The 18892-nt window shown below is 39.2% G+C and overlaps 1 protein-coding gene across 1 annotated transcript in view; it reads left to right on the forward strand.

Moving 5' to 3' along the window:
- The window catches only part of VPS28 (VPS28 subunit of ESCRT-I), a 36768-nt gene that overhangs the window by 11781 nt on the left and 6095 nt on the right, over window positions 1-18892 (forward strand). Inside the window, exons 7-8 of the mRNA XM_030970806.1 lie at window positions 2218-2290; window positions 9620-9711. Of these exons, the coding sequence (XP_030826666.1) occupies window positions 2218-2290; window positions 9620-9711 (165 nt within the window). The remainder of the gene's footprint in view (window positions 1-2217; window positions 2291-9619; window positions 9712-18892) is intronic.

Raw genomic sequence — 18892 nt, forward strand, 5'->3', positions numbered from 1 at the left:
TTATGGGAATTTTGGGGGAGTTTTGGGAGAAGTTTATGGGAAGTTTATGGGAATTTTGGGGGAATTTTATGGGAATTTGGGGGGAATTTTATGGGAATTGCCTGGGAATTTTGGGGGAATTTTATGGGAATTTTTGGGAATTTCATGGGAATTTCATGGGTATTTTGGGTGAATTTCATGAGAATTTCATGGGAAGTTTAGGGGAATTTTTTGGAATTTTATGGGAAGTTCATGGGAATTTTGGGGGAATTTTATGGGAATTTTATGGGAATTTTGAGGGAATTTTGGGGGAATTTTGAGGGAATTTTGGGGGAATTTTATGGGAATTTGGAGTGTCAGGAATTTCAAGAGGTTTGGATTTTTTCAGGATTTTTTTGTGATTTTTTGTGAATGTTTTGCTGATTTTTTTTTGTGATTTTTTGGTGATTTTTAAAAAAATTTTTGTGAATATTTTGGGAGATTTTTGGGAATTTTTTGTGATTTTCTGGGGGATTTTTTATGATGTTTTTGGTGATCAGTTTTGGAATTTTTCATGATTTTTGGGGGATTTTTTGTGACTATTTTGGGAGATTTTTGGGATTTTTTGGTGATTTTTTAGGGGATTTTTGGTGATTACTTTTGATTTTTTGTGATCAGTTTTGGCATTTTTCATGGATTTTTTGTGGGTTTTTTTGTGAAATGTTGGTGAATTGTTTGTGAGTTTTAAAAAATTTTTTGTGAATATTTTGGGGGATTTTTTGTGATTTTTTTGTGATCAATTTTGTAATTTTTCATGAATTTTTTGTGATTTTTTTGTGATTATTTTTTGATTTCTTTGTGATGAATTTTGGAATTTTTCGTGAATATTTTGTGAGTTTGGGGGGATTTTTTGAGAATTTTGGGGGGATTATTTAAGGATTATTTGTGGATTGATTGAGATTTTTTAGAGGATTTTTGGGGATTCTTTTGAGGATTTTTTGGAGCATTTTTTTGTGATTTCTTGTGATTTTTATTAATTTTTTGTGACTATTTTGGGAGATCTTTGGGAATTTTTTGGGATTTTTTGGTGGGATTTTTTGTGATTTTTTTGTGATTAATTTTGGAATTTTTCATGAATTTTTGGGGGATTTTTTGTGATTTTTTTATTATTATTTTTTGATTTTTTGTGATCACTTTTGGAATTTTTGGTGAATATTCTGTGATTTTGGGGGAATTTTTCCAGAATTTTTTGGGATTATTTGGGGATTTATTGAGGATTTTTTTGAGATTTTTTGGGGATTATTTGGGGATTTATTGAGGATTTTTTGAGATTTTTTAGAAGAATTTTGGGAATGATTTTGGATTTTGGGGCGATTTTTAGGACTTTTTCCTGATTTTGAGGGGATTTTTTGGGCATTTTTGATTTTTAGGGGATTTTTAGGGGAATTTTTGAGGTTTTTTGGGATTATTTTGGATTTATTGGGGGGATTTTAGGGGAATTTTTTGTGATTTTTTTGGGGAATTCTTTGTGATTTTTTGGTGGATTTTTGGGGGGATTTTTTGGAAACTATTTCTGATTTTTTTCTCATTTTTTGGAGGGATTTTTGGGGATTTTTGGAGAATTTTTAAAGATTTTTGGGAATTATTTTGGATTTTGGGGCCATTTTTAGGACTTTTTCCTGATTTGGGGGGATTTTTTGAGGATTTTTGATTCTTAGGGGAATTTTTGAGTTTTTTAAAATTTTTTGTGTTTTTTGGGATTATTTTGGATTTATTGGGATTTTCGTGGGAATTTTTGTGATTTTTTGGGATTATTTTGGAGCATTTTTTGGGGAATTTTTGTGATTTTTTGGTGGATTTTCGGAGATTATTTTGGATTTTTGGGGGGCGATTTTTAGGAATCTTTTTCTGATTTTTTTCCTCATTTTTTGGAGGATTTTTGGGGATTTTTGGAGAATTTTTAAAGATTTTTGGGAATTATTTTGGATTTTGGGGCCATTTTTAGGACTTTTTCCTGATTTGGGGGGATTCTTGAAGAATTTTTGGATTTTTAGGGGATTTTTAGGGGAATTTTTGAGGTTTTTTTTGGAATTTTTGAGTTTTTTTGGGATTATTTTGGATTTATTGGGGGGATTTTTTAGGGGATTTTTTTGTGATTTTTTGGGGGGGTTTTTGTGGGTTTTTGGTGGGATTTTTTTTTTATTTTGGGGGGATTTTTTTCGATATTTGGGGGATTTGGGCTGGGGCTGATCCCAAATTTCTGTTGGGAATTTTGCAGCTTTTCATCACGGTCATGGACAAACTGCGCCTGGAGATCCGCGCCATGGACGAGGTGGGAACTCCCCCAAAATCCCCCAAAATTTCCCCCAAAATTTCCCCAAAATTTCCCCAAAATTTCCCCAAAATTTCCCCCAAAATTTCCCCCAAAATTTCCCCAAAAATTCCCCCAAAATCCCCCCAAAATTTCCCCCAAAATTTCCCCCAAATTCCCCAAAATTTCCCCCAAAATTTCCCCCAAAATCCCCAAAATTTCCCCCAAAATCCCCAAAATTCCCGTGTGTTCAGATCCCCAACATTCCCTCAAAAATCCCCCAAATTTCCCCAAAAATTCCTAAAAAAATCCCCAAAATTCCCTAAAAAATCCCAAATTTCCCCCCAAAAAACCAAAAAATCCCCAAAACTCCTTCAAAAATCCCAAAAATTTCCCCAAAAATTCCCCAAAAAATCCCAAAAATTCCCTAAAAATTCCCCCAAAATTTCCCCAAAATTCCCCCAAAATTCCCCCAAATTTCCCCCCAAAAATCCCCAAAATTTCTCCAATTCCAGTCTCCAAAAATTCCCCAAAATTCTCAAATTTCCCCCCAAAATTCCCAAAAAATTCCCAAATTTCCCCAAAAAATCCTCAAAAATCCCCAAAATTCCAAAACTTTCCCCAAAAACCCCTAAAAATCTCCAAATTTCCCTAAAAAAATCCCCCAAAATTCCCCCAAAATTCCCCAAAATTTGCCCCAAATTTCCCCCCAAAAATCCCCAAAATTTCTCCAATTCCAGTCTCCAAAAATTCCCCAAAATTCCCCCCAAAAATTCCCCAAAAAATCCCCAAAATCCCCCAAAATTCCTGTGTGTTCAGATCCCCAACATTCCCTCAAAAATCCCCAAAATTTCCCCCAAAATTCCTAAAAAAATCCCCAATATTCCCTAAAAATTCCCAAATTTCCCCCAAAAAACCCCAAACATCCCAAAAATTCCCTAAAAAAATCCCCAAAATTCCCCAAAAATTCCCCCAAACCCCCAAAGTTCCCTAAAAAATTCCCAAATTCCCCCAAAATTCCCAAAAATCCCCCAAAATTCCCCAAACCCCCCAAAATTCCCTAAATTCCCTAAAAATTCCCAAATATACCCAAAAAAATTCCCCAAAATATACCCAAAACGTTCCCCCAAAATTCCCCAAAAATACCCAAAAATTCCCCAAAAAACCCCCAAAATTACTTAAAATTCCAAAATTTCCAAAAAAATTCCAAAATTTCCCCCCAAAACCTCCAAACATCCCCAAAATCCCCAAAAAATCCCCCAAAATCCCAAAAATTCCCAAAAAAACTCCCCAAAATCTCCTAAAAATCCCCAAATTTTCACCAAAAATTCCCCAAATTTTCACCAAAAATTCCCCAAAATTCCCGACATTCCGGAATGTTCCCCAGATCCAGCCGGAGCTGCGGGAGCTGCTGGAGACGATGACGAGGATGAGCTCCCTGCCCCCTCTGCCATGGCCAAAAATCCCCAAAATTCCCCAAAATTCCCCAAAATTCCCCCCAAAATTCCCCAAAATTTTCCCCAAATCCCCCAAAATTTCCCTCCAAAATTCCCCAAAAATTCCCCAAAATTCCCCAAAATTCCCAAAAATTTCCCCCCAAATTCCCCAAAATTTCCCTCAAAATTTCCCCAAAAATTCCCTAAAAATCCCCAAAAATTCCCTAAAAATCCCCAAAAATTCCCCAAAAAATACCCCAAAATGTCCCCAAAAATCCCCAAAATTCCCCCCAAAAATTCCCCCAAAATCCCCCAAAGCCACAAAATTCCCTAAAATTCCCCAAATTTCCCCCCAAAATTCCCTGAAAATTCCCCAAAATTTCCCCAAAAATCCCCCCTTCCAAATTTCCCTAAAAATCCCCCCAAATCCCCCAAAAATTCCCAGAGCCCAATAAAACCCCAAAAAATCCCCAAAAATCCCCCAAAATCCCCAAAATTATCCCCCAAAGATTCCCCAAAATTCCCCAAAATTCCCCCCAAAATTCCTGAAAATCCCCAAAATTCCCCAAAATTCCCCCAAAATTTTCCCCAAAATTCCCGAAACATGTTCCCCAAATCCCGCCAAAGCTGGCTCTGGAGGCTGGGGGGCGAGAGAGAACTGTGAACGAGGATGAGCTCCCTGCCCCCCCTGCCATGGCCAAAAACCCCCAAAATTTCCCCAAAATTCCACAAAAATTCCCCAAAATTTCTGAAATTCCCCAAAATTCCCAAAAATCCCCAAAATTCCCCAAAATTCCCCAAAATTCCTTGAAAATCTCCAAAATTCCCAATAAAAACCCCAAAAATCCCCAAAATTCCCCAAAAATCCCCGGAAAAATTCCCAAAATTCCCCACAAATTCCCCAAAATTCCCCAAAAAATTTTCCCCAAAATTCCCCAAAATTTCCCCAAAAATTCCCCAAAAATTCCCCAAAAATTCCCCAAAATTCCCCAAAATTCCCCAAAATTCCCCAAAAATTCCCCCAAAAATTCCCTCAAAATTCCCCAAAATTTCCCCAAAAATTCCCTAAAAATCCCCAAAAATCCCCAAAATTTCCCCAAAATCCCCAAAATTCCCCCAAAAATTCCCCCAAAATTCCCCCCAAAATTCCCTTCCCAAATTTCCCCAAGAAATTCCCCGAAAATTTTCCCAAAAAATCCCCAAAACCTTCCAAATTTCCCTAAAAAACCCCCAAAAATACGCAAAAATTCCCAATAAAAACCCCAAAAATCCCCAAAATTCCCCCAAAAATTCCCCAAAAATTCCCAAAATTCCCCCAAAATTCCCCCCAAAATTCCCCAAAATTTTCCCAAAAATTCCCCAAAATTTCCCCCCAAAAACTCCCCAAAAATTTTCCCAAAAATCCCCAAAAATTTCCCAAAATTTCCCCCAAAATTCCCGACATTCCGGAATGTTCCCCAGATCCAGCCGGAGCTGCGGGAGCTGCTGGAGACGATGACGAGGATGAGCTCCCTGCCCCCTCTGCCATGGCCAAAAAATCCCCAAAATTCCCCAAAATTCCCCAAAATTCCCCAAAATTCCCCAAAATTCCCCAAAATTCCCCAAAATTCCCCAAAATTTCCCCAAAATTCCCCAAAATTTCCCCAAAATTCCCCAAAATTCCCCAAAATTTCCCCAAAATCCCCAAAATTCCCCCAAAATTCCCCCCCAAATCCCCCAAAGCCACAAAATTCCCTAAAATTCCCCAAATTTCCCCCCGAAATTCCCTGAAAATTCCCCAAAATTTCCCCAAAAAATCCCCCAAAACCTTCCAAATTTCCCTAAAAAAAAATCCCCCAAAAATACGCAAAAATTCCCAATAAAAACCCCCAAAATCCCCAAAATTCCCCCAAAAATTCCCCCCAAAATTCCCCCAAAATTCCCCCAAAAATCCCCCAAAAATTCCCCAAAATCCCCCCCAAAATTCCCCCCAAAATTCCCCCAAAATTCCCGACATTCCGGAATGTTCCCCAGATCCAGCCGGAGTTCTGGGGGGGGGGGAGCTGTGATGGAACGATGCCCAGGATGAGCTCCCTGCCCCGCCCCAAAATTCCCCAAAATTCCCCAAAATTCCCCAAAAATTCCCCAAAATTCCCCAAAATTCCCCAAAATTCCCCCAAATTCCCCAAAATTCCCCAAACCCAAAATTCCCCCAAAATTCCCCAAAAAATCCCCCAAAATCCCCAAAATTCCCCAAAAAATCCCCCAAATTCCCAAAATTTCCCCCAAAAATCCCCAAAATTCCCCAAAATTTCCCCAAAAAATCTCCCAAAACCTTCCTTATTTCCTAAAAATCCCCCAAAACACCAAGAAATCCCAAGAAAACCCCAAAATCCCCAAAATCCCCCAAAATTCCCCCAAAATCCCCAAAATTCCCCAAAATTCCCCAAAAAATTCCCAAAATTTCCCAAAAATCCCCCCAAAAATTCCCCAAAATTCCGAAGAATGTTCCCCAGATCCGGCCGGGGGGGGGGGAGGTGGGGACAGCGGGGCGGGGGATGAGCTCCCTGCCCCTCTGCCAGCGAAAATCCCCACTCAGTGCCCCAAGTCCCCAAATATTCCCAGAAATTCCCCCAAAATTCCCCAAACCCCCCCCAAAATTCCCCAAAAAATTCCCCACAAAAATTCCCCAAAAAATCCCCAAAAAATTCCCCAAAATTCCCCCAAAACCACCAAATTCCCCAAAATTCCCCGAAAATTCCCCAATTATTTCCCCAAAAATCCCCCAAGCCTTCCAAATTTCCTAAAAAATCCCCAAAACCCCCATCCCATGAAAAATTCCCAATAAAACCCCAAAAATCCCCAAAAATTCCCCAAAATTCCCTTCCCAAAAATTCCCCAAAATTCCCCAAAATTCCCCAAAATTCCCCCAAAAATTCCCCAAAATTCCCCAAAATTCCCCCAGATTCCCCGGCCAGGGGGGACTCCGGGCCGGCGGGGAGCTGATGGAGGTAACGGGGCGGGGGGGGGGATGAGCTCCCTGCCCCCTCTGCCATGGCCAAAAATCCCCAAAATTCCCCAAAAATTCCCCAAAGTTCCCCCAAACCCAATTCCCCACAAAATCCCCAAAATCCCCTAAATTCCCTCCCCAAAATTCCCAAATATACCCAAAAAATTCCCAAAAAAGTTCCCCCAAACCCCCCAAATACATCCCCAAAAACCCCCAAAATTACTTAAAATTCCAAAATTTCCAAAAAAATTCCAAAATTTCCCCCCAAAACCTCCAAACATCCCCAAAATCCCCAAAAAATCCCCCAAAATCCCAAAAATTCCCAAAAACCTCCCCAAAATCTCCTAAAAATCCCCAAGTTTTCACCAAAAATTCCCCAAAAAATTCCCAAAAATTTCCCCAAAATTCAAAAAAATTCCCCAAAAATTCCTCAAAAACCACCCCCAAATTCCCTACAAAGTCCCCAAATTCCCCAGAACTCCCATAATTTCCCCCAAAATCCCTAAGAAATCCCCCAAAATTCCCTAAAAATTCCCCAAAAATTCCCTAAAAATTCTCCATCAATTCTGCCAAAATTCCCGACATTCCGGAATGTTCCAATGCAGCCGAGCTGCGGGGAGCTGCTGGAGACGCTGCCCCGCATGAGCTCCCTGCCCCCTCTGCCGTGGCCAAAAAATCCCCAAAATTGCCCCAAAAATTCCCCCAAATTCCCTTAAAAATTCCCCAAAATTTCCCCCAAATCCCCCAAAATTCCCCCCAAAATTCCCCAAAAATTCCCCCAAAAAATCCTCAAAAATTCCCCAAAAAACCCCCAAAATTCCCTTAAAAATCCCCCAAAATTCCCAAAATTTTCCCCAAATTCCCTAAAAATCCCCAAAAATCCCTAAAAAATCCCCCAAATTCCCCAAAATTCCCCAAAATCCCCCAAAATTCCCCAAAAATTCCCCAAAATTCCCGACATTCCGGAATGTTCCCCAGATCCAGCGGGCATTGCGGGAGCTGCTGGAGACGATGACGAGGATGAGCTCCCTGCCCCCTCTGCCATGGCCAAAAAATCCCCAAAATTCCCCAAAATTCCCCAAAATTCCCTGAAAATTCCCCCAAAATTCCCCAAAATTCCCCAAAATTCCCCAAAATTTCCCCAAAATTCCCCAAAAATTCCCCAAAATTCCCAAAATTTCCCCCAAATCCCCCAAAATTTCCCTCAAAATTCCCCAAAATTCCCCAAAAATTCCCCAAAAATTCCCAAAAATTCCCTTAAAAATTCCCTGAAAATCTCCAAAATCCCCCAAAAATTCCCCAAAAATTCCCCAAAATTCCCAAAAATTCCCTAAAATTCCCCAAAATTCCCCAAAATCCCCAAAATTCCCCCAAAATTCCCGACATTCCGGAATGTTCCCCAGATCCAGCCGGAGCTGCGGGAGCTGCTGGAGACGATGACGAGGATGAGCTCCCTGCCCCCTCTGCCATGGCCAAAAATTCCCCAAAATTCCCCAAAAATTCCCCCAAAATTTCCCCAAAAATCCCCAAAATTCCCCAAAAATTCCCCCAAAATCTCCTAAAATTCCCCAAATTTCCCCCCGAAATTCCCTGAAAATTCCCCAAAATTTCCCCAAAAAACCCCCCAAAACCTTCCAAATTTCCCAAAAATCCCCCCAAAAATGCAAAAATTCCCAATAACAACCCCAAAAATCCCCCAAAAATTCCCCAAAATTCCCCCAAAATCCCCAAAAATTTCCCTCAAAATTCCCCAAAATTCCCCAAAATTTCCCCAAAAATTCCCCAAAATTCCCCAAAATTTCCCAAAAATTCCCTAAAAATCCCCAAAAATTCCCCAAAATTTCCCTCAAAATTCCCCAAAATTCCCCAAAATTTCCCCAAAATTCCCTGAAAATCCCCAAAATTCCTCAAAAATTCCCCAAAATTCCCCCCAAAATTCCCCGACATTCCGGAATGTTCCCCAGATCCAGCCGGAGCTGCGGGAGCTGCTGGAGACGATGACGAGGATGAGCTCCCTGCCCCCTGTGCCATGGCCAAAAAACCCCCAAAATTCCCCCCCAAAAATTCCCCCAAAATCTCCTAAAATTCCCCAAATTTCCCTCCGAAATTCCCTGAAAATTCCCCAAATTTCCCCAAAAATCCCCCAAAACCTTCCAAATTTCCCTAAAAAATCCCCCCAAAAATACCCAAAAATTCCCAATAACAACCCCAAAAATCCCCCAAATTCCCCAAAATTCCCCAAAATTCCCCAAAATTCCCAAAAATTCCCTGAAAATCTCCAAAATTCCCCAAAAATTCCCCCAAAAATTCCCCCAAAATTCCCGACATTCCGGAATGTTCCCCAGATCCAGCCGGAGCTGCGGGAGCTGCTGGAGACGATGACGAGGATGAGCTCCCTGCCCCCTCTGCCATGGCCAAAAAATCCCCAAAATTCCCCAAAATTCCCCAAAAATTCCCCAAAATTCCCCAAAATTCCCTGAAAATCTCCAAAATTCCCCAAAATTCCCCAAAAATTCCCCAAAATTCCCAAAATTTCCCCCCAAATCCCCCAAAATTTCCCTCAAAATTCCCCAAAGTTTCCCCAAAAATTCCCCAAAAATCCCCCAAAACCTTCCAAATTTCCCTAAAAAATCCCCCCAAAAAGACGCAAAAATTCCCAATAAAAACCCCAAAATTCCCCCAAAAATCCCCCAAATTCGCCAAAATTCCCCAAAATTCCCGACATTCCGGAACGTTCCCCAGATCCAGCCGGAGCTGCGGGAGCTGCTGGAGACGATGACGGATGATGAGCTCCCCCCCCTCTGCCATGGCCAAAAATCCCCAAAATTCCCCAAAATTCCCCAAAATTCCCCAAAAATTCCCCCCAAAATTCCCAAAATTCCCCAAAATTCCCCAAAATTCCCGACATTCCGGAATGTTCCCCAGATCCAGCCGGACCTGCGGGAGCTGATGGAGACGATGACGAGGATGAGCGCGCTGCCGCCCGACTTCGAGGGACGCCAGAAAGTCAACTTGTGGTGCGGCAGCGAAATCACAACTTGGCGCCATCTTGGGAGAATTTTTGGGGGGGGGAAATTTTTGGGGGAAATTTTGGGGGAATTTTGGGGAAATTTTGGGGAAATTTTGGGAGAATTTTGGGGAATTTTGGGGAATTTTGGGGAAATTTGGGAGAAAATTTGGGGGAAATTTTGGAGGGATTTTGGGGAGAAGTTTTTGGGGAGATTTTGGGAAGAATTTGGGGGCAATTTTAGGGGATTTTGGGGAAATTTGGGGAATTTTTGGGAGATTTTGGGAAGAATTTGGGGGAAATTTTGGCAGAATTTTGGGAGAATTTTCAAAAAATTTTAGGAATTTTTGGGACATTTTGGGAGATTTATGGGGAATTTTGGGGAAATTTTTGGGGGGGAAATTTGGGGGAATTTTGGGAATTTTGGGGGATTTTGGGGGAAATTTTGGGGAGAATTTTGGGGATTTTGGGGAAATTTTGGGGTTTGGGAATTTTGGGGGAATTTTGGGGGGGAAATTTTGGGGAGAATTTTTTGGGAAGAATTTGAGATTTTGGGAAGAATTTTGGGGATTTTGGGGGAAAATTTTGGGGGAAATTTGGGGGAAAATTTTTGGGGAAATTTTGGGGAATTTTGGAGGAATTTTGGGGGGAATTTTGGGGAATTTTGGGGGAAATTTGGGATGGGATTTTGGAAAATTTTGGGGAGAATTTTGGGAAATTTTGGGGGAAAAATTTTTTGGGGGAAATTTTGGGGGAGAATTTGGGGGAAATTTGGGGAAATTTGGGAATTTGGGGGAATTTGGGGAAATTTTGGGAAATTTTTTTTTGGGAAATTTTGGGAAAATTTTCAAAAAATTTTAGGGAATTTTGGGAAATTTTGGGAGAAATTTAAAAAATTTGGGGGATTTTGGGGAAATTTTGGGAAATTTGGGGGAATTTTGGGGGGGATTTTGGGAAATTTTGGGGGGATTTTGGGAAAATTTTGGGGAGAATTTTGGGGAATTTTGGGGGAAATTTTGGGGAAATTTTGGGGGGATTTTGGGGGGATTTTGGAGAATTTTGGGGAATTTTGGGAAGAATTTTGGGAGAATTTTGAAAAAATTTTTGGGGATATTGGCGGGAATTTTGGGGGAATTTTTGGGAGATTTTGGGGAAGAATTTTGGGGGATTTTTGGGAAAATTTTGGGGGGAGAATTTGGGGGGAATTTTGGGGATTTTGGGGAAAATTTGGGGATATTTGGGGATTGTGGGGGAATTTTGGAAGAATTTTGGGGGAATTTTGGGGAATTTTTGGGGGATTTTTGGAAATTTTTTTTTGGAGAATTTGGGGGAATTTTGGGGAGATTTTGGGAAATTTTGGGGAAATTTTGGGGGGAGAAAAATTTGGGGAAATTTTGGGGAATTTTTGGGAGACTTTTGGAAGATTTTGGGGGAAATTTGCGGAGAGAATTTTGGGGAGATTTTGGGGAAATTTTGGGGATTTTTGGGAAGAATTTTGGGGAATTTTTGGGGAATTTTTGGGGGTTTGGGGGAAATTTTGGGGAATTTTGGGGGAATTTTGGGGGGATTTTGGAGGAATTTTTGGGGGATTTTTGGGGAGATTTTGGGGAATTGGGGAAATTTTGGGAATTTTTGGGGGGTTTTGGGGGAATTTTGGGGAAATTTTGGGAATTTTGGGGGATTTTGTGGGGGAAAATTTTGGGGGAAATTTTGGGAAGAATTTTTGGGGAATTTGGGGAAAATTTTTTTTTGGGGTATTTTTGGGGAATTTTGGGGAAATTTTGGGAATTTTGGGAGATTTTGTGGAAGAATTTTTGGGGATTTTTGGGAAGAATTTTGGGGAAATTTTTGGGAGATTTTGGGGGATTTTTTAGGAGATTTTGGGGAATTTTGGGGGAATTTTTGGGAGATTTTGGGGGAAATTTTGGGGGATTTTGGGAGAATTTTGGGGAAATTTGGGGAAATTTTGGGGAATTTTTGGAGGATTTTTAAAATTTTGGGGGGTTTTGGGAGATTTTGGGAAGAATTTTGGGGGAAATTTTGGAGAAATTTTGGGGCATTTTTTGGGGGATTTGGGGGAAATGATGGGAATTTTTGGGGGTATTTTCGGAAGAATTTTGGGGAAATTTTCAGAAGAATTTTGGGGAGATTTTGGGAATTTTTGGGGGGATTTTTTGGGAAGAATTTTGGGGAAATTTTGGAGAAATTTTGGGAGATTTTTTGGAAGTATTTTGGGGAAATTTTGGAGAATTTTTGGGAGACTTTTGGAGGAATTTTGAAGAAATTTGGGGGAAATTTGGGGGAAATTTTGGAGGGATTTTGGGGAAATGGAATTTTTGGGGAAATTTTGGGGAAGATTTTTGGGAATTTTGGGGGGGATTTTTTGGGGGAAATTTTGGGGAATTTTTGGGGAATTTTTTGGGAAGATTTGTGGAAGAATTTTGGGGGATTTTGGGGGAAGAATTTTGGGGAAATTTTTGGAGATTTTTGGGAATTTTGGGGAAGATTTTTGGGGAATTTTGGGAAATTTTGGAGGAATTTTTGGGAGATTTTTGGGAAATTTTGGAGAATTTTTGGGGGATTTTTGGAGGATTTTGGGGAATTTTGGGGAAATTTGGGGGAAATTTTGGAGGGATTTTGGGGAAATTTGGGGATTTTTTGGGAGATTTTGGGAAGATTTTGGGGAAATTTTGGGAATTTTGGGGGGGTTTTGGGAAATTTTGGGGAATTTTTGGGGGAATTTTGGGGGATTTTTGGAGGAATTTTTGGGAGATTTTTGGGGGATTTTTTGGGGGATTTGGGGGAAATTATGGGAATTTTTGGGGGTATTTTTGGAAGAATTTTGGGGAAATTTTGGGAATTTTTGGGGGATTTTGTGGGGGGATTTTGGAGAATTTTTGGGGAAATTTTGGGAAGAATTTTGGGGAGAATTTTTGAGAAATTTTGGGGGATTTTTGGGGGATTTTGGGGAAATTTTGGGAATTTTTTGGGAGATTTGTGGAAGAATTTTGGGGGATTTTGGGAAGAATTTTGGGGAAATTTTGGGAATTTTTTGGGAGATTTTTGGGAGAATTTTGGAGGAATTTTGGAGGAATTTTTGGGAGATTTTGGGGGAAATTTTGGGGGATTTTTTGGAGGATTTTGGGGAATTTTGGGGAGAATTTGGGGGAAATTTTGGGGGATTTTTGGGGAAAGTTTGGGAATTTTTGGGGATTGTGGGGGGGGATTTTGGAAGAATTTTGGGGAAATTTTGGGGATTTTTGGGGGTTTTTTCGGAAGAATTTTGGGGAAATTTTCAGAAGACTTTTGGGGAGATTTTGGGAATTTTGGGGAGATTTTTGGGAAGAATTTTGGGGAAATTTTGGAGAATTTTTGGGAGACTTTTGGAGGACTTTTGGGGAAATTTGGGGGAAATTTTGGAGGGATTTTGGGGAAATTTTGGGATTTTTTTGGGGAGATTTTGGGAAGATTTTTGGGGAAATTTTGGTAATTTTGGGGGTTTTTGGGGGAAATTTTGGGGAATTTTTTGGGAGATTTTTGGAAGAATTTTGGGGAAATTTTGGGGAATTTTTGGGGGAATTTTGGGGAATTTTTGGAGGAATTTTTGGGGGATTTTTGGGGATTTGGGGGAAATCATGGGAATTTTTTTTGGGGGTATTTTCGGAAGAATTTTGGGGAAATTTTCAGAAGAATTTTGGGGAGATTTTGGGAATTTTTGGGGGTTTTTGGGAAGAATTTTGGGGGAATTTTGGAGAATTTTGGGAGATTTTTGGGGACTTTTGGGGGAAATTTGGGGAAATTTTGGAGGGATTTTGGGGAAATTTTGGGATTTTTTTGGGAGATTTTAGGAAGATTTTGGAGGAATTTTGGAGGAATTTTTGGGAGATTTTGGGGGATTTTTTGGAGGATTTTGGGGAAATTTGGGGGAAATTTTGGGGGGATTTTGGGGGAAATTTTGGGGGTTTTTTGGGAGATTTTGGGAAGAATTTGGGGGCAATTTTAGGGGATTTTGGGGAAATTTTGGGATTTTTGGGAGATTTTGGGAAGAATTTGGGGGAAATTTTGGCAGAATTTTGGGAGAATTTTCTAAAAATTTTAGGAATTTTTGGGACATTTTGGGAGATTTATGGGGAAATTTTGGGGGATTTTTGGGGGGATTTTGGGGAAATTTTGGGAATTTTTGGGGGATTTTGTGGGGGGATTTTGGAGAATTTTGGGGGAAATTTTGGGAAGAATTTTGGGGAGAATTTTTGAGAAATTTTGGGGGATTTTTGGGGGGATTTTGGGGAAATTTTGGGAATTTTTTGGGAGATTTGTGGAAGAATTTTGGGGGATTTTGGGAAGAATTTTGGGGGAATTTTGGGGAAATTTTGGGAATTTTTTGGGAGATTTTGGGGGAATTTTGGAGGAATTTTGGAGGAATTTTTGGGAGATTTTGGGGAAATTTGGGGGAATTTTGGGGGGAATTTTGGGGGATTTTTGGGAAAGTTTGGGAATATTTGGGGGATTGTGGGGGGGGATTTTGGAAGAATTTTGGGGAAATTTTCAGAAGAATTTTGGGGAGATTTTGGGAATTTTTGGGGAGATTTTTTGGGAAGAATTTTGGGGAAATTTTGGAGAATTTTTGGGAGAGTTTTGGAGGACTTTTGGGGAAATTTGGGGGAAATTTTGGAGGGATTTTGGGGAAATTTGGGGATTTTTTGGAGATTTTTTGGGAAGATTTTGGGGAAATTTTGGGAATTTTGGGGGTTTTTTGGGGGAAATTTTGGGGAATTTTTTGGGAGATTTTTGGAAGAATTTTGGGGAAATTTTGGGGGATTTTGGGGGGAATTTTGGGGGATTTTTGGAGGAATTTTTGGGAGATTTTTGGGGGATTTTTTGGGGGATTTGGGGGAAATGATGGGAATTTTTGGGGCTATTTTCGGAAGAATTTTGGGGAAATTTTCAGAAGAATTTTGGGGAGATTTTGGGAATTTTTGGGGAGATTTTTTGGGAAGAATTTTGGGGAAATTTTGGAGAATTTTTGGGAGACTTTTGGAGGACTTTTGGGGAAATTTGGGGGAAATTTTGGAGGGATTTTGGGGAAATTTGGGGATTTTTTTGGGGAGATTTTGGGAAGATTTTTGGGGAAATTTGGGGGATTTTTGGGGGAATTTTGGGGGATTTTGGGAATTTTTTGGGAGATTTGTGGAAGAATTTTGGGGGATTTTGGGAAGAATTTTGGGGAAATTTTGGGAGATTTTTGGGAATTTTTGAGGAGATTTTTGGGGGAATTTTGGAGGAATTTTTGGGAGATTTTGGGGAAATTTTGGGGGATTTTTGGAGGATTTTGGGGAAATTTGGGGAGAATTTGGGGAAAATTTTGGGATTTTTTTGGGGAGATTTTGGGAAGAATTTTGGGGAATTTTGGGGAGATTTTTGGAAGAATATTGGGGAAATTCTGGAGAAATTTGGGGGATTTTTGGGGTGATTTTGGAGAATTTTTGGGAGATTTTTTGGAAGTATTTTGGGGAAATTTTGGGAATTTTTTAGAAGAATTTTTGGGGAATTTTGGAGAATTTTTTGGGAGATTTTTGGGGATTTGGGGGAAATTTTGGAGAAATTTTGGAGAATTTTTGGGGATTTTTGGGAGATTTTTGGAGGAATTTTGGAGAAATTTTGGGGGATATTTTTTTGGGATTGTTTGACTTTGATTTTTAGGATTTTTTGGGAATTTTGCTGGATTTTTGGTGCATTTTGATGGATTTTTTGGGGGGTTTTTTAGAATTTTTTGGGGAATTTTTGGGGAAATTGGGTGAGATTTTGGGATTTCGGATTTTTAGGGGAATTTTGGGGAATTTTTTGAAAAAGTTTTGATTTTTTGGAATTTTGGGGGATTTTAGGGGAATTTTGGGGGGAATTTTGGGGGGTTTTGGGGAGATTTTAAGAGGGATTTTTAGGGGGATTTTTGGGATTTTTTCGATTTTTTGGGAATTTTTTTGGGAATTTGTTTTTTTAAATGTTACAGATTTTTTGGAAATTTTGGGGGGAAATTTTGGGGGATTTTTGGGGATTTTGGGGAAATTTTGGAAAGAATTTTGGGAATTTTTGGAAGAATTTTGAGGAAATTTTGGGGGGATTTTTGGAAGAATTTTTGGGGAAGTTTTCAGAAGAATTTTGGGGAAATTTTGGGAATTTTTGGGGAGATTTTTGGAGGTTTGGGAGATTTTGGGGAATTTTGGAGAAATTTTGGGAGATTCTTGGGAGAATTTTGGGGGATTTTTGGGGATTTTGGAGATTTTTTGGGGAATTTTTGGGGGATTTTGGGGGAAATTTAGGGGAATTTTTGGAGAATTTTGGGGGATTTGGGGGAAAATTTTGGGAATTTTTTGGGAGATTTTTGGGGGATTTTGGGGAAATTTTGGGGATGTTTGGGAGATTTTGGGGAATTTTTGGAGAATTTTTGAGAGATTTTTGGAAGAATTTTTTGGAGATTTTTGGAAGATTTTTGGGGAATTTTGGAGAATTTTGGGGAAGAATTTTTGGAGAATTTTGGGGGATTTTGGGGAATTTTTGGGGGATTTTGGGAAGAATTTTGGGGGATTTTTGGGGAGAATTTTGGGAAGAATTTTGGGGAGATTTTGGGGAATTTTGGAGAAATTTTGGGGAGATTTTGGAAGAATTTTGGGGAAATTTTGGGATTTTTGGGAGCTTTTTGGAAGAATTTGGGGGAAATTTTAGGCGATTTTGGGGAAATTTTGGGAATTTTTTTGAGATTTGAGGAAGAATTTTGGGAGATTTTTGGGGGAATTTTGGAGGAATTTTTGGGAGATTTTTGGGGAAATTTGGGGGGATTTTTTGGGGGAATTTGGGGAAATTTGGGGAAATTTTGGGGAAATTTTGGAGGGATTTTTGGGAAATTTTGGGATTTTTTTGGGGAGATTTTGGGAAGAATTTTGGGGAAATTTTGTGGGATTTTTGGGAGAATTTAGGGAAATTTTGGGAGATTTTTGGAAGAATTTTGGGGAGACTTTGGGAAGAATTTTGGAGAAATTTTGGAGACATTTCGGGGATTTTTGGGAAGTTTTTGGGAGATTTTTGGAAGAATTTTGGGGAATTTTTGGGAATTTTTGGAAGAATTTTTGGGAAATTTTGGAGAATTTTTGGGAGATTTTTGGGGATTTTGGGGAAATTTTGGAGAAATTTTGGGGGATTTTGGGGGATTTTTGGGGAAATTTTGGAGAAATTTTGGAGAAAGTTTGGGGGATATTTTTTTGGGATTTTTTGACTTTGATTTTTAGGATTTTTTGGGAATTTTGGGGGATTTTTGGCGCATTTTGAGGGATTTTTGGGGGATTTTTTAGGATTTTTTGGGGAATTTTGGGGATTTTGGGTGAGATTTTTAGGGATTTATTTTAGGGGAATTTGGGGGAATTTTTGGGAAAAGTTTTGATTTTTTGGAATTTTGGGGGATTTTTTTTTAGGAATTTTGGGGATTTTTAAGGGGAATTTTGGGGGTTTTGGGGAGGTTTTAAGAGGGATTTTTAGGGGGATTTTTGGGATTTGTTCGATTTTTTGGGAATTTTTCGGGGAATTTGTTTTTTAAATGTTACAGATTTTTGGGAATTTTTGGGGGAAATTTTTGGGGATTTTTTGGGTGATTTTGGGGAAATTTTGGAAAGAATTTTGGGAATTTTTGGAAGAATTTTGAGGAAATTTTGGGGGATTTTTGGAAGAATTTTTGGGGAAGTTTTCAGAAGAATTTTGGGGAAATTTTGGGAATTTTTTGGGGGATTTTTGGAGGAATTTTGGGGAATTTTTGGGAGATTTTTGGGCATTTTTGGAGAAATTTTGAAGGAATTTTGGGGAGATTTTGGGAAATTTTTGGGGAGATTTTTGGAGGATTTTGGGGATTTTTGGGAAATTTTGGAGAAATTTTGGGAGATTCTTGGGAGAATTTTGGGGGATTTTTTGGGGATTTTGGAGAAATTTTGGGGAATTTTTTGGGGGATTTTCGGGGAAATTTAAGGGAAATTTGGGGGGATTTGGGGGAAAATTTGGGAAGTTTTTGGGAGAATTTTGGGGAAATTTTGGGGGATTTTTGGGGGGATTTTGGGGAAATTTTGGGAAGAATTTTAGGAATTTTTGGAGGATTTTTGGAGATTTTTGGAAGACTTTTGGGGAACTTTGGAGAATTTTTGGGAAGAATTTTGGAGAATTTGGGGGGATTTTTGGGAATTTTTTGGAGATTTTTGGAAGAATTTTGGGGGATCTTTTGGGAGAATTTTGGGGAGATTTTGGAAGAATATTGGGAGATTTTTGGAAGAATTTTGGGGAAATTTTGGGAGATTTTTGGAAGGATTTTGGGGAGATTTTGGGGGGAATTTTGGAGGAATTTTGGGAGATTTTTGGGGAATTTTGGGGGTTTTTGGGGAATTTTGGGGAATTTTGGGGAAATTTTGGGGAAATTTTGGAGGGATTTTTGGGAGATTTTGGGAAGAATTTTGGGGAAATTTTGTGGGATTTTTGGGAGAATTTAGGGAAATTTTGGGAAATTTTTTGAAGAATTTTGGGGAGACTTTGGGAAGAATTTTGGAGAAATTTTGGAGAATTTTCAGGGATTTTTGGGAAGTTTTTGGGAATTTTTGGAAGAATTTTTGGGAAATTTTGGAGAATTTTTGGGAGATTTTTGGGGATTTTGGGGAAATTTTGGAGAAATTTTGGGGGATTTTTGGGGATTTTTGGGGAAATTTTGGAGAAATTTTGGAGAAAGTTTGGGGGATATTTTTTTGGGATTTTTTGACTTTGATTTTTAGGATTTTTTGGGAATTTTGGGGGATTTTTGGTGCATTTTGAGGGATTTTTTGGGGGGATTTTTTAGGATTTTTTGGGAATTTTGGGGGGAAATTTTGGGGAGATTTTGGGGGATTTCATTTTAGGGGAATTTGGGGGAATTTTCGGAAAAAGTTTTGGATTTTTTGGAATTTTGGGGGATTTTAGGGGAATTTTGAGGGATTTTTAGGGGAATTTTGGGGGGTTTTGGGGAGATTTTAAGAGGGATTTTTAGGGGGATTTTTGGGATTTTTTCGATTTTTTGGGAATTTTTTGGGAATTTGTTTTTTTAAATGTTACAGATTTGTAGGAAATTTTTGGGGGAAATTTTGGGGGATTTTTTGGGGGATTTTGGGGAAATTTTGGAAAGAATTTTGGGA

Source organism: Camarhynchus parvulus, unplaced genomic scaffold, assembly GCF_901933205.1.
Source record: "Camarhynchus parvulus unplaced genomic scaffold, STF_HiC, whole genome shotgun sequence".
Lineage (NCBI taxonomy): Eukaryota > Metazoa > Chordata > Aves > Passeriformes > Thraupidae > Camarhynchus > Camarhynchus parvulus.